This window comes from Halichoeres trimaculatus, unplaced genomic scaffold, assembly GCF_033239565.1.
Source record: "Halichoeres trimaculatus isolate MK-OKI-2021-1 unplaced genomic scaffold, fHalTri1.1 fHalTri1_scaffold_11, whole genome shotgun sequence".
In the NCBI taxonomy this organism is placed as follows: domain Eukaryota; kingdom Metazoa; phylum Chordata; class Actinopteri; order Labriformes; family Labridae; genus Halichoeres; species Halichoeres trimaculatus.
This window is the reverse complement of record NW_027437189.1, coordinates 23,993,829-24,009,988: the sequence shown is the minus strand read 5'-3', so window position 1 is coordinate 24,009,988 and position 16,160 is coordinate 23,993,829. Positions and strand designations below refer to the sequence as shown.

Below are 16,160 nucleotides of genomic sequence, written 5' to 3'. Positions count from 1 at the left end.
TTAATATTTTCTTTTTCATCTGGGGTGGGGGCCTTTTTTGCCTTAAATCAGAGAGAACAGGACAGCGTTGGGAAGGACATGCAGGAACAGGTCTGATTCACACCCCAGCCGCCTGCTCAGGGACTCACCTCATGAGAAATCAACCTAACCACCACATAAGGCTGTACTGTCACCCAGAGCCAACTATTTTTTAGCATTTTTGATTCAAAAATGATGCCAAGTCAGTCACTAAATTATTTTCTTAAACTGTTTGGTTCAAGGCTATTTTTTTTTTTTTTTTCAAAATTCACTTCGTGTCTTTTAGGCTTGTGTACAGATGATTTTCTAAAGAATAGTTTATTTTTCCTTTTTGTTTAGTTGTACTTGTTTTTTTTCCATAAGATGCTTTTATACCAGCTTAGTTTGATTATTTTAATTTCTTAAGTATATACTCCACACCAGAACTCAATGCAAACAAGATTTTTACTGACTTAGACCAATACTTTTTGGACAAAATATTTTATGGCTGTCTGACAGTTGCCACACTGAAAACCACTTTCTTTAAATGTCCACCATGGCTGAACAACTTGGTCTACTTTGGAGTCAGTTTGTTTTCTACGTGTCTTCTGAACCCCCTGATTGCTGGGCTGAGCTTGGCCATGAGCATGAGGGAGGACAAGTTATGAGTTTGAATGCTTGAATAATCACATAAGACCAAAAAATCAAATAGATCATGTGAGAGTTATGTCATCTTAAAAATACATTTTTTCTATTGTTTTTATTTCCCCCTTGATTTTAATGAGACATTACCACCAGACAGTGGTTAAAACATATCTGAAAGCACTAAGCTTTTGCCAACAAATAAAAAACTTCAAAATAACACAATAACATCCCAAAAAGCTGAGAAAGTACAAGTGCCACTGTGAGATTCAGAACTGGGGAAAAAAAGAAAACTTCTTTAGTCCGCAGGATTAGCAGGGAACTATTTCATTGACAGTCGCTGATTTTTTTTGGTTGAAATGTCCACCCCTAATCACGATGGGTAGACTCATTTATCAGGATGGTGGTGCTGTCTACTGTTGTCAACAAATATTGGCATTAAATTACTGCATTTAGACCCAACTATGAGGCAACCCCTTTTTTTTTTAAATATACTCCAAGAAAAAAACATCTTATATCTGCACCAATACAGTGATGCTGATGCTCTGCTGATTTATTTGTATGAACTTAAAGTTACATTGTAATTCATTTCTTTGCAAATTTTGAATCAAAAAACTTTTTGTTACTGTTGAACTGCAATTGTGACATTAGCTACTTTAGAGAAGATGAAGCAGTGCAGCCAAAGACAATCGCATTCTCTGTATGAGACCTTTAATACTAAGGAGACAACCTGAACAGAAAGATGGAAAACCTGCAGAGAGACAGGACGATGATATAGAAAACACATATTCAGTCAGATAGAGCAGGTATTTGAGAAAAGATGGAATCTATTGATCTGAAGTGAAGAAAAGTTTTACTGTTATCTATACATAACCTCTTAGTCTGGAAGTGAACTTTGGCTATAAATCACCCTCAGCTGCAGCCGCAGCCAAAGGGGGAAAAAGACTTTACTGTCAAAAGATAATATCATATTTAGACATCTGATATATAACATTAGTTTAGAAATCTGTTATATAAATCTTTGCCAGAAACGCTTAGATTGACTTTCAAGTTGTCTCCTCTGAAATTTAGCCTGTCAACTAAACTGTAGTCACCAGACTGGAGCTGTTTGCAAATAAAAGCTTTTAAAAGCTTTTCAGAGGTTTCGGCCAGCTGCTTGTGGAAAAGGGGGGATGGGAGCACATGCTGGACCAGTCCCGGTCTTTAAAGGCCCCGGGCTGTCTTAGGGCTGTGGTTGTGGCCTTGTAATTGGTCCCTGAAAGGCGTTAGAAACAGAACTGAAGTGTCTTATGCTCCTCTGAAGCAGCGTTTACATGGAGGGTGGGCTGACACCGTAATAACTGTAATTTAGGGAGCTGAGGAAGGGAGGGAACAGGGAGGAAGGCGAAGTTTGGAGGGAAGGAAGAGAGAAGGAGTGAGACACGAAAAGACGGGAACCGATAAGGTCTGTAGGTTGATAGATTTTGTTTTGTAAGGAGGAACAAGAACAAAGAGCAAATGTTTGCCCAGTGATAAAAAGAAAGATTAAATACATTTCAAATCTACATTTTAAAGGTGACGTGTAGGAGTCTTATTCCTCCAGTAAAATATCCTCCCTGTATTCAAATTCACTTTGCAGCATGTCCTGTAACATAATTACCTCTTCCATCTTCTATGTGAGACTCTAATGAAGACATGAACATCTAATGTGACCGCAGCACCATGTGCTTTCTATTAGACCACAGACCTCCTGACCTTGTCGCTCTCTTGAGAGGTGTACGAGCATGTGTGTGTATGTGAGCATGTACGACAGTACACAGATGGTGGTTGAAAGATAAATGTGATGTGTAGGTTGTATCATTTTTCATACTCAGTGAGAGTATGGCCTGATGTTCCCTGCAGATTTCGTCTCACTCACACACACTCTTATACTGTACAAACAAAGTGCATCTGTTTTGTTGTAAGCAGCAGAAAAATCTCTGTCTGACGACACAGGCACTAAAGCAGTCATGGGATTCATCTTTGTTCATGGTGTGGTAGTGAAATATCATTTAATCAACAGCACTTCAAACTACTGTCTCCCAGAACTTTATTCACAAAAAGTAAATGATTTGATTATTCAAAAGGCTTTATGTAAAACTTTGGTACCTTCAGAAAAAAATAAGGGCACCAAGGGCATTCACTGCATCTGTTACTCATTAAACTTTCTTATAGTTCTGTGTCTTATAGGGATCGACTGATTACCGACTGGGCTGGTTATCAGGACGGTATTTGATATTTTGAAGCCTATCGTTATTGCCTTTTTTTTTTCGATCTGGTGGCAAAATTGGTGAAATTGAAATTAAAACTGTTTTTTTGGTTCTGATCCTGCCGTACCTCTCTGTCTGGAGTCACTACTTTGTCTCTAGCATTGTCCCACCCACAGTACCATCTGATTTGTGACACACAGAGCCATTGTTTGGAAAACTTGACTCGCTGTAAAAAACTTTAGGGAGCTTTTTTTGTTTGTTTATTTAATGTTATAAGACAGTTGCATAGCCTGGGAGCTGTTCGATAAACATATGATTTAAACATGGCATTTAGAAAAAGTTAAGTGTTAGAGTTTGTATTTTTCCATATTTTGACGCCAATATTTTAACTTTTACTGCAAAAAAATATTTGCTCCAAACATTGATTATCTGCCTCCTGGACAATCAATAATCGGTATCAGCCCTGGCATCGTTTCAATCAATCAGAGAAAAATCGCACAATCGCACATGGAATTTCTTCACGGATTTCAAACTTTGGTAAATTTTTTTCTTCAAACAGCCATGAAGGTTGCCTGCTTCATTCCCAATACTGTTTGATACAGTACTGATTTGACTCTCTATCTGAAAATAGAATAAATTAGATGAGTCTATAAATGAGAAATAAAATATATTTTTGGGGAATCCCCATATATGCGAACACATTTTAAACCTCCTTTGTACCATTCACCTTTAGAGTAGCCATCGTCAGCAAATCTTTTGTAATGAAAGTATAAAAGCACCATCCCCCTGATGCTCCTGCACAGTCTGATGAATAGCATTTTGATAACCCCGCTGCATCAACTCTTAGAGAGTGCATAATCCTCTTTGGCCAATCTAATCAGAGAGGCATATGCCGAGTTGGCGCTTGGACAGTGATGAGTGGTTTAGTAGCTTTGGGAAGATGATCAGACATAAGCGTGCTCTAGATTATGTGCCCGCTCATCACCAGCGAGTGGGGCAGTAATCACTATTTAGGGTTTAATGTTGTCCCTACACTATGTTTGACCCTAACTTTGGTGGGTCAAGAGTTCTGTGGACCAGAGCTCAAGTAGTGGCCTATTTTTGTGCTAACAGATGACACTGTGAAGACATCCTGAATGTGGAAACATCAATGTTTAAAACATAAGCATATACTCTGTGTATAAAAACATTTTTCTCCACTTGAACGTTTCCTCACAGTGTGTGAGAATCACAGGAGGGTCAGCAAAACACAGGACAAGAGAAGGGGGAGAGAAGGGAGTAAAATGGGTGGATGAGTGCACACTCTCAAGATTTCTGACCTCTGGGGTGACTCCCAACCAAGGGAGATCTTGAGTCAGTCATGTGTGTAACCTCTCCTTGTCTCTGTGGGAGAGGACACACACTCATGCACACAAAAATGAAGTCATTAAGACATCTGAATAAGTAACCCACAGAGGATCAAGTACCAACTCAGATTTCTGGAAAAAAAAAGAGATAAAATTGTAGTTATGTGAGCAAATTAGGATGTTTGGAAAAGCTGTGTTAAAAATTCTTTGATCCAACCCTAACCCTCCAACAGCACTTGGGAAGTTAAAAATAAACTTAAAATTTCAGTGGGGGGCTAATCATTTTGACCTCGATTGTATAAATAAAAAATAAATAAATAAATAAATAATATATATATATATATATATATATATATATATATATATATATATATATATATATATATATATATATATATATATATATATATATATATATATATGGATACAAAAAGAAATAAAATATAGATAAAAGAAATATTCGATAAAATGCAAGGATAGATAAATGAAAAATAATTTCAATAAATTAAATTTAAAAAAAATATGAAAAAGAAAGGTGGACTAATCCTTTATTCGTTCATTCCGTCTTATTTTCTTGATCATTCACAAAGAGCTTGATACCTTCTTAACTTAAGTTCTTTATCCTGACAGAAACACAAGTCAACATGCTCATGCTAATGTTATCCACTGCGCACACCAAGCTGTATCCAGGCAACCAGCCAAGGCAGCACAGCATTGTGGGATACCCCTGGGAAGTGAGCAGAGAAAGTCAACACTGACTCATCTTTAAGGGAGCATGTATAAAGAACACTACCTCCTTAAAACACACAGATTCATTCGTTTGACTTCCTTTTTGATATTCCCAGATGGCAGTTAGTGTTTTTCAGCTCTCAGCTGTGTGTGAGTCACGATGAGTGTGCGACATTCGCCCCATGAGAGAATGGTGTTTTTGTTAGATTAGCATTTGTGCCTCCAGAACCAGGGCTTAGTGTGAGTGATGCGCTCATACTGTTGCAATGGATAGTCTTTAAGTGTCAGAATTTCCCAAATGCTCAGGCCAGTGACTCACCCTGTGCATCATGGGCTCTGAGTGAGACCACCAAAGAGGCGTCGCTGTGGGACGACATCCTCTGTCATTCACACTACATTTTTGACTCACACTGTATGTATCAGGTTGTTGTGTGTGTAAACAGGACATTAATAGCCCTGTTATTGTGTCAGTAGAGTGTGTATGTGTGTCACAGTCTGGTATTCATCCCGGTCCCCGTCCTGTGGACCCCACACTCAAGTGTGTTAGCGGACATAAGTGAACGCAGCAGAAGTGGCGAGGCGGTGAGGCAGGATATCCCCTCTCTGTCTTACAGGCTTCCTCTGCTCCTCTGGCTCCTATTCAGAGATCCTTCCCTGTCCTGTGTTCTTCCTCCTCATCCTCCACCTCCTCTTCTCACTTTCTTTTTTATACTTTTTTCTGCGTTATCATTTCATACTTTCATTCTTTCTCCTTTTTTTTCACCATCGGCGCCATAAGACTTCTGCTCTGCTCTGTCATGTGCTGTTCTTTCCCTCTCAGTTTCTTCATCTTCCTGTATCAGTCACACTCACGCCTGTCATCCTCTCACTTTCCCACCCTGTTCACACTTGTCTCATGTTTATTTTCAAGTTAAACATGAAAAGGCAAAACAAGATGAGCCAACAGGGAGTGGGTGAACGTGAGAGGGCATCCCATCTGTTAAGTCAACGGTTAAAGGGATAGTTTGCTTTTTTTATCATAAGCGATCTCGGTCAGCTCAGCCACTTTGATGAGGAACAGGGCGGGTACAAAAGCTAGACTGTGGCTCACTTGCAGATGGGATCAACTCAACCATGAAGTGCAGCAAATTTAAGGAAATTCCAACACAAACACTAATGTTGGCACAAGCATTAGCTCTAATAAGAACATTTCTGAGCTTTACCTTGCAGTGAGAAAGCCGAACTATTCCTTTAAGAAGCTCTGGCACAATTGTTACGCCATAGTACTTCCGTAATGTTATTTACATGGATATAATAAGCTGCAGTGTCTTTGGCGTATGTCCCCTCGGATATTCTGTGTAAGATAAAGGAGGCTCTGTTCTTAACTGTCTGGAGATGTTAGGGCAAATATGCTCATGCAAAGTAGGGACACCATCTTCCTCCTCCTGCCTGTCAGTCTCTCTCAACTTTTCCATCTCTGTCTCTGCTTCGCTCTTTTGAATCCAGCCATTCAGCTGTGTATCACTCTTTATCAGCCCCTTTTACCGATCCTTTACCTTTGCTTAAAAGTGTCTTTGTGTGTGTGTGTGTGTGCAACAAGTTTGCCGTCATCAAGACAAATTTGAGCTCTTGACACTGTGGTCAGCCGCACACATACGCACACACATCCATGACGTACTGAACGTGTGAGTCCCCTCTGCTATGAATGTGTAGGCTAATACTGAGCACTGGCACTCATCACACGCTGCAACTGCCAGCTCCTCTGATGTCAGGCCAGATTGCTCAGGTCAGTCAGACAACATGCTGTGTGTGTCTGTGTGTGGGTCTGTGTGTGAATGAAGAAACCAGGCGGTAAAAAGAGTGAGATTATATGTTTACATCAACCATATATTAAAGTGATTAGCCTGTGGAGCCAGAGAGACGAGATCTGAGACAAACAAGTAGCTGTGTTCTGCCAACACACACGTTACCTGTGTGTGTGTGTGTACGTGCTTTCAAGAGCGCTGACGTGTGTCTCAGCCCCATGCGCATCTGTGCACAACACAGACCTGCTTTGTGCATGGTCACTCTCGTTTAGCTTACCTTAATCCCTCATCAGGGAGATATAAGAGCTGATGTACAGCACCTATTAGCCTTAAATTACACCTCTTACCCCCCTGCTGGCCTTCTACCAGCCCTCCAGAGCCCCTCATAACTGTCACCACACAGCTCTGGCCTCCATGCGGCACAACCACCTTCACATTGGCCCTTTATTAAAGCTAGCTGCTTCTAATTAATGCCTTTGGCTCATAAAAAGCCAGTTTCTGTCTGTGTTTTTGTCTGCTACCGTGCTCCTGTAGTGCAGCCACTCTCAATTAAAGTTAAATAGATTTGAGCTTGTTCAGAAGTGTGCTGTTTTAACACCATAATATGTTTCATTATCCCTTTTAGGTCGACTGCTGTTGAAAAATTAGCAGTTTTGAAAAAAGTACCTCCCAAATATTGAGCGTGGAATTTTAGCAAACAGGACGCAGCTTGTTTTCCCTCTGGTTGAGTGTCAACCAATTTATGCAAATGCAACGGAAAATGGGCATTAGCCCAGCAGCTTGCTTGTTTTCTGTACTTCTCCTAACAGTTTGGGACGTGATAACATCGTGGCTGCAGGCATTGCTGCTTGTGTATGAGGGAGGGAAGTACACTGACGGTAACTCACCCAAGGCAATAACACTGAATCCACCAGTTACACCACCTGGATGGGTGCATTAATACACAAAACACTCTTCTTTTAACAGTTGTATTGATCCATTATAAGCAAGGGTGGACTAAAAGTTTGCTTCTGCTCTGTCATCATGATTTCCTCTAATGGAAATAAAGATGGATGAGATATTATTCTTCGGTCTCCACTGATGCCTCTCTCATCAAATTCTCATTTAGTGTTACAAGGAAATATGAGATTGATACTGAGGGGAATATCCTGCAAAGTAGCTCCTGCCCAAACAAAGAGGACGACTCAGAGAAACTAGAAGTTAGAGGATGACGAAGTCTGAGTTACTCCGATCTTGATTATTATAGGATGCCCTCAGTGATGAGACGAGCTAACCGAGTTCCTGGATTGGAGCTTTCTCTTCTCTGAGACTGTCTCATCAATGTGACACACTGTTGGAGACGGGCCCATGCGCACACACACACTCATGCACACACACACTCATAAGCCGCGTTTCCACCAAGCAGTCCGGGTCGGTTCGTCTCGGTACGGTGCGCTTTTAGCGGCGTTTCCACAGACTCATCCCGGGACGGATCCCTAAAAACCGAGACGAGCCGTCCCACTTTTTTGGGACCCTTTCGTATGGGTGCCAGACTGAACCGATCCGCTCTCGGGAGGTGGAGCAACACACTGCAGACGGTTGATTGGTCAAAAGAATCGTCACTCACCCCGACAGCAGCTGCATTTCTCCTGGCGGCTCACAGACTTCTCTGAAACGAAGCTTGATTGCACTTTGTAACAGAGAGCTACATGAAAATCACAGAGAGGACGAAATGCTGCATGTCTTCCATTTATGCTCTTTGTTTACTGTGTCGCGTTTTCTTCTTTGTTGGATTTAATCGCGGGGTAAGCTGCTGCGGCGTCGCGCTATTGTTTACTAGCTGTGGCTTCCGGCATGCGGCTTACACGCCGCCCACCACGAGAGGGCACAGTTTGCTGTGGAAACGCAAACGGGTTGAGACTTTACTGTCCCAAACCGTCCCAAACAGTACTGAACCGACCCGTACTGCTTGGTGGAAACGCAGCTATACACATTCAGGGCAGAAAAGACAGAAATATAGACACCACCACTTATTCACAAACTCACACCTGCAAATTTAGGCTTGGAGTAAACCTCTGGAGTATCATATGAGTTGTGCTGAGAGATGAATAACTCTGTGATGATGAATCTATACGCTGCAAACTTAATAGCCTGTGCATCTGTATTAACTGCGAAGGGGGATGGGTGACATATCTGGGGGAAATGAGAAAAAGAGCGATGGACTTGAGCAAAGGAGTTGAATGGTGCAGGTGGGAGGGGGTGTGATGATCATTTGAGGTCTGTTGGCTGCTAATTGAACCATAATTAGTGGCTGACCTCTCTCGTGTGTATAAAGGACTGATAAATGTGCGTCCTGCTCCTCTTTTCTGAGCTGATCCTTCTGTTACGGCTTTTTTCCAGATAATTTGAATCAGCCCAATGGGCCTCTTGTGATTAAATCACATAAGAAAATCTGAATATGAATGGATGAATACAGCAGCTAATGTGATTATGAGTGATGTGGGGGGGGTGTCTTAGATTCCTGCTGTAAAATTTGGCGTCTGGTTTTATCACATCAAAAGCAGCTTAAATTGATTTTTTGTTTCCTTTTCTGGCTTCCTTTTTTTTTTTTTTTCGCCTCTCTTTCTTCGTCACTGGTGCGCAGCATAACAGCATCTGCGTTGAGTGTTCAAGAGAGGAAGCGCGAGAGAGAGAAGAGATTGGCGGCTGAATCATCCAGTGGGAGGAGAGACAGAGAGAGTCAACAAGACAGGAGGGAAGAAGAAAAAGGGAGGGTGAATGAGCCAGGGGGGGCCGAGTGAGCAAACCAGCGTGTGAGGGAGGAGAGAAAGAGTAGGAGGGGGGAGGATGTTGCTGCTGCTGTGACTGTTTCTCCTGTCAGTCGGCTGCTGCTTGCCCGGCAAGCGGGAGGGAATACAGCGTGAGAGGAGCAGCGAGGGAGACAGAGGAAGAGAAAGAGGCTGCTCACTGTTTTATTGTTCAAGCCTTACTGTGGCACCGGGAGCTGCAGACACGCTTTGAGGAGGTGGATTTAGGTACTGGACACAGGTCTGCAGATCCATGGATTACCAGAAGTGAGTCTCTGCCACCCTACTAACCCACTCGTCATTTAAACACAGTGGTGGATCCACTGGCTCACACAGCAGGGAGTCTGCCTCAGTTTGGATCTGCTGTGGGCAGAGATGAGGCAAGCCTGACATTTCTACACCTGTCTTTCTCCCCTTTTCTTTCCCTCCTCCATTTCTTTCTGTCTGCCTGTGTGTATGTCAGAGTGTGTCACTGATGCTGTTGCTTGGCTCTCTGCAGGAGGGATGCTGGAGGCTAATGTGGCTAACATTAGCATGACGGCTAAGCCCAGAGAGCTGGACCTGAGGTCTGCTGCTGCTTTCTCCTGCCAGGAAACTCCAGCCCAGGCAATGGCCTCAAGAAAGTCCTCAACCAAGCCGTCCTCTCTGCCCCAGGGACCCTCACGTACCTCTGGGGCATCAGAACTCAAGGTCTACCGACCCTCCTCTGGATCTATCCCTATACCTGTCCCCAATCCGTCAGGGCTCCGCAAGCAGCGATCGCTTAGCAACCTATGTGTGCTCACTGATGCTGAGAAGAAGCTGCACCTTTATCAATCTCCCCGATGGAACGATGATGCCAGCAGGCCTGGCACTGGACCTGGTTCAAATAAACCAGGCCAGACTAAGACAGTTCACGCTGGGGGTGGGAGACCACCTCTGTCCCGGACGCTCTCAAAGTCAGAACAGTCTCTTTTTCAGGGGAAACCCAAACCTTTCTGCTCTCCATCTGTGGCTCCTAATGTAAGCAAGCCGAGCCGGATCCCCGCTCCTGGTAAACCGCGGGGACCTTATGCTGAGGTCAAGCCCATCAGCAAGACCCCTGAGGCAGGCCAGAGTACAGACTTAGACCCTGCAGACAAGCCAACTAAGGCAAACTCCAATGGAGCTGGGAATACTGGAAGTAATGGGAAGAAACCCGGGGAGAAGGGGAGACCTGCAGCTCTGTCAGCAGAGGAGAAGAAAGAGAAGAAGGGAGTCGAAGGAGAAGAAGATAAGGGCTTTCTGAAGGTGGATCCAGAGTTAGTGGTGACTGTTTTAGGAGACCTGGAGCAGCTTCTCTTCAGCCAAATACTCGGTGAGTCTGATTTAGTCAAACCATGTATGGATACAGGTTGATACACATTGATCAGTGATATTCTGTACATCAGTAAGTTAACAACACTAATGTAATGTTTCATAAGGCACTGAGTAACATAAACATCCTCTCCTCTCTTCTCCTCTCCACACCCAAACTGCTCGCCCATGCTCCCGCTGTAGCTCTAGCATCAACAGTGAATTTTAAATGAGGCTCTATTGCAGCAAAGCGTAGTGTCTGTGTGTTTTTCCCTCTATAAGCCGCTGAGAGCCCTCTCTCTGTAACTGTCAATCCCTCTGTTGACATCGCTGTAACATTAAGAGATGCTTCGTTTCTGCGTGTAAAACTGATGTATACAATATATGTGTGAAAAGGTGTGTGGGTGTTTACTGGCACCGTGTGCTCCTCGAAGAAGCTGAATGAGCAGAAACAGAGGGCTGACATTGTTTTGCTGTTGGCTCATTATCTAGCTCAGGAGTGTTCTGTCCTAGTGTTGAATGACCCACTACCACAGTGAGCTAGAAATGCATTAACCCCATAAATATCACGCCGCTGCTCCTGTGATAAATCACATTCTCATTTCTCACATTTTATTTTTCTCACCCTGGAGCATATGTGCGGATTGAAAGCAGTCAATGGAGGTGTGTGTGTGTTTGTACCGCAGCCTCAGCATCTTGTGGCCTGCATCAAAACCAGCCACTCGTTAATAAAGGCCGTGTGAGTTGGACTGGTTATGTGTGTGTGCGTGTGTGTGTGTGTTCAGTCGGTAAATAAAACGGCTGCATATTGAGTCAGGCCCCGGTCACAGTGGGCCACATATTTAGCCTTGCACCACTCCTTCACCCTCCTCCCCTCCCAGCTCCATTGATCCTCAGGCCACTGACAGATGGTCACCATCCACCCCTCCAGTCCCTCCTCCCCTTCACCCTGTTACCGGGGGCAACGTGAGGAGGAGAGAGGGGAATCTAAGGGGGTGGCATGGGCAGGTAGTCAGCGGGCCACCATTCACACATACATCCCCCCAAGAATACACACAGTCACACACATTGTTGGTGAGGAGTCTGGATGAATTGTGTATCATAAGTTATTGCTGATGAGGCTATTTTGAAGGAGTGTGGGACTTACAGGTCAAACAGGCTCAAATCTGCACCTAAAATCCATTATTCATGACAGTGTACACACACTCCCTGCATGCCAGTGTTTTCCTCTTTCTATCTATTACTCATTCTCCCTCCATCCTCCCTCTGCAGGAGCAGATAGCATCAGAGAGTGCGGGAGAACAAAGTAGCAGGCCGCTGTATCTGGTTTGATACAAGGAAATAATTTTCTACCCATCATCAAACCTCCCTCCGTCCCCATCCCTGTCTCCTCACCAGCTCGCCTCCCGCAGCATAGCCCAAAATCACAGCTGCTCTGACCTTGTGAGAGTGTGTCCATGGAGCGTGTGTCCATGCGTTGTGTATCTGTGCGTGACCTTGTTCCTTGTTTCAGTCATCATTGTAGTGTTGTTGGCCACACCTACGCCTGGCTGTCAGGTAGGGAGGAGGGAGAGGACTGAAAAACAGAGACAGTGAAGGAAGATGAAGGAGGAGAACTGAAATATGACAGAAAGAAGAAGGTAAAAAGAGTTTTTGAAGAAAGAGAGTAGGGGTGCATGATATAGGTATCAATATCGGTATTGGTGGATGTTGGCTTTTTTCTTAATGTATCGGCCGATGTGTAAAAGTGGGCCGATATTTACTCATTAGCTGCCGGCCATTTTTAGAGCATCTTGAACGATCTTCAAGACCCAAATAATATTGTTTTCTATGACTATGTAAACACCAAAACTACCTTAGAAGAGTGGAGCCTTTTCTTTTATGTCTTTCTTCCTGTTTTTGATCCAAAAAACAGACAAACTTACTTCTTAGATCCCGTCCATCGCCGGCGCTCCATCCTTTGATTCTCTCTATGGTCGTCTTTCCTCATGATCGCGCCCCTATTTCTCTCTGAACTACCTTGACACATCATCTCAGATTGTTTTTTGTTTTTGTTTTTGTTTTGTTTTTTACCAATACTGATATCAGTAAATATTGGTTATTGGCCATAACAGCAATATTAATATCTGATATCGGTATCGGCTTGGGATGGTTATAGAATAAGGTCCTTTTACAGGTACCGACCAAATTCTCTCAAAAGTACCGGGTACCAATTCACATAAAATGTAAAGGTACCATGTTTAGGTCCCTAAATGCATCCTTGTGACTGTGAGTGAGTGGAAGAGTAGGTGATTTTCCAAGCTGGACATGGACAGGACAGCATTGTAAGGTTATATACTGAAGAATAAATATGTTTAATTGAATTTTTTTTATCTTTCATTATTTAAAAAATTGATATTTTTTAACACATAAACACTTAAAAGTACTAAAAATTGGTGCCGTTGGGTACCGGTACTGACTGCCAGGTACTGGGCATCGGTACCGTATCGTTTCAAATGCCAAAGTTACCCATCCCTAGTATCGGCCAAAATTTTCATATCGGTGCATCTCTAAAAGAGAGGGTGAGGTATCAGGTGAAACTGATGTCAAATAGAGCTAATGATGTAAATTGTAGCAGGTTAGTGCAGTATACCTCAACCTGTCCTGCCAGTGCTCTATCACCAAACAGTAGGTGTGTATGTTAGTTGTTGATGGTAGTGTGTGTGTGTGCATTGGTGTGTGTTAGGAAGAGGTTAATTGTAACTTGCCCTGCAGCCAACAACTGTGGGCTCGTCTTTTATCGTATCTGCTTCTCTATTTCCGATGGGATGTGCAGCTAATTGGTTTCTGCTCTGTGCGCTCTCTTAAAAAGATAGATTGTAGATGTTAAGGGTATCGTTCACAGGGAACCACCCCTTCTTTTCCTCATATACAGTCCTGCCTTTGTCACATCATCTTTATATGTATGTGTAGGAAGTGTAATTGTACCGTTTGGTGTCATTTCATGATGACCTCGATACCCTGTTGAAGCTACATGTGAGCTGTGTTAGCTGCAGGGCGTCAAACATGCTGGAAGATGTGTTTCGTGACATCTTGCCGCGTGCCCTGTGGCTCTGACCTTTTGAGGTTAGCCGACAGTTGGAGGGAAAGATAATGGACCCTGCCAGTGAAGACTAATCAAATGTACAACCAAAACCATGCACTTAAAGGGTTAACCACCCCACCACACTCTCACAGAGAAGAAAAGAAGAAACAATCCAGATATTTAAGATTAGGGCCTGTATTTTACTGTATGTTCATCTAGTGATGTGGTTTAGGATTAGCGTCAGAATGATCTGTTTTTTTCTATAATCTCACTTGTTTTACCACTGAGTGATTAAGAGCTTTCTCTTAATTGGATTTAGGGAATTACTTGTGTGTCTATGGGCAGCAGCTTTGGACTTTAAGAGATAATTCTCCCAAACCCAGCATGTTTTTTACTATATCTTGTTAACAGCATTAGCATCAGGGTTAGACGTATCAGCAGAGAACGATCAAGTCTGTAAATTGTGCATTTAAAATGAGTTGGCCTGAAAAAGGCACCTTGTAAAGCAGCCCCTGCATCGGCTGCCAGAGTAATGTAAGCAGCGAACCTCAGATGTGTGCCACTAGTCACACCTTCAGGCCTCATCCAGTGCCCATAATGAGGTGTGTGTGAGGGGGTAAGCTCCCTGCAGCAGTGGCCCTTCCCAGCATGGGGGCAGGCTCAGTTAAAGAAATCCACTCTGAAGTCACAAGCAGGCAGTGGGATTAGGCCTTTCGTAAAGATAAAGGAGATTCAGCCTCCATGCCACTAATCATGGATCTATCACCCTGCAAAAGACCAGCCATCAAGGCTAAAAAGAATCACAGATTAAAGCCCAAAGGACATCTGTTTGGTTGGAGATTTGGGGGAGTTTTACTTGAGAAAGACTCAGATAGGGAGAATAGGTTTAGAGTAGAGGATTGGGGATGCCGAGTGGTTTCTGTACAGGCCCAGAGAGGAGCTGCTTATAAAGTAGCCCTGACTGCTAGCATGCTTGTTATGTTAGCGTGACACTGTGTCATGTTTGTGTGGGTGATGGTTATTCTTACATCCCTGTCAGCTGTCTGTGGAACAATAAACCTTACAGAGCAATCAACAAGCCCTAAAAGGATGACACACTCCCGCACACACACACACACACACCATCCTTTTCAAGAGAACTTAACAGAGCTGCAGGAAATAACAACAAAGCGCTGCAGCTTTACATGTCCCAAGCAAGCACAGCTGACAAGCACTCTGAATGTGTGGCGAATTCACTCGCTGATATCTGCTCCTCTCTAAACTCCTGGCATTCACCCTTTCGGCCGTGACAGGGAATTTTTCATCCCTCCGCTGAAAAAGCAGCGCTGAGTCTCTAATGTGATGCGGGTGTGATGGGAGTGGCTGGTTCCTCCTCGGGCTTTGCTGACTGAAGGATTCGGGGCAATCGCCCTCCCAATTGAGGAGGTGGTGACAAGCCAAATAAACACGACCGCCCAGGGAAAGTGAGGAATAAAGCATCCCCGCACTTCTCTTTCTCTACCTCTCTGTCTCTTTCTCCCTTCCCCACTCTCTGTTTTTCTCATCCTTTCTTTCATCTCTGATGTGAGTTGACAGCTAGCAGTGTTCTGTCACCAGTCAGACAGCAGGGAGGATATTTCTGGTGCGAGTGTTTCAGGAGGACAGAGGACGTCTTTTTGGTGTGACAGATTTTGTCACCTGAAGAATTCATGGACGAGGAGCATGTTTGTGCATTTGGATGGTTGTATGATTAAGCATTTTCCCTCCCTTATGTGTGTGTGTGCGTGTATGTGTGTGTGTGTGTGTGTGTGTGTGTGTGTGTGTGTGTGTGTGTGTGTGTGTGTGTGTGTGTGTGTGTGTGTGTGTGTGTGTTTACAATGCTCTGTGGTCAGTCTATTCAGACTTAATGCAGGAGCCATTGCATTAGTGCTGTCTGCTTCCTGCCATACGCCTCCTAAATCACATTAGTGCTCTCTGGACTGTTGAGTCCCATCAGCTCTGATTCAACACACACAAACATGCGCTGCCGATCAAATTCAACAGAGTTACAATCAGATCATTTTCAGTATATGCTGTTTGTTTTTCAGACATCAAATTGGCAGCAGCCAGCTGTGTTTTTCAGGTTTTTATTGACGTTGAAAAGATTTAAGTGCTTATTGATGACTCTGGAGCACTCATGCTAACCTTCAATTAGTGCCATGGGAAAATTACCTTTAGATTGCTACTGAGTAAAATGTGCATGTGGGAGTGGAGCCAAACATCAAAGTACACAACCTGAATGAGATAAATAA

General features: G+C 43.5%; 1 protein-coding gene across 9 annotated transcripts in view; it reads left to right on the top strand.

Annotated features, from left to right (window-relative positions):
* nav1a (neuron navigator 1a) overlaps window positions 1-16,160 on the top strand; it is a 97,338-nt gene that overhangs the window by 13,199 nt on the left and 67,979 nt on the right. For 8 of the 9 annotated variants that reach the window (XM_074682059.1, XM_074682057.1, XM_074682063.1 and 5 more), the window contains exon 5: window positions 10,012-10,848. In XM_074682059.1, the coding sequence (XP_074538160.1) occupies window positions 10,012-10,848 (837 nt within the window). Of the gene's footprint in view, window positions 1-9,601; window positions 9,780-10,011; window positions 10,849-16,160 lie in introns of those variants that run through there. The other variant, XM_074682065.1, reaches the window with a different exon arrangement.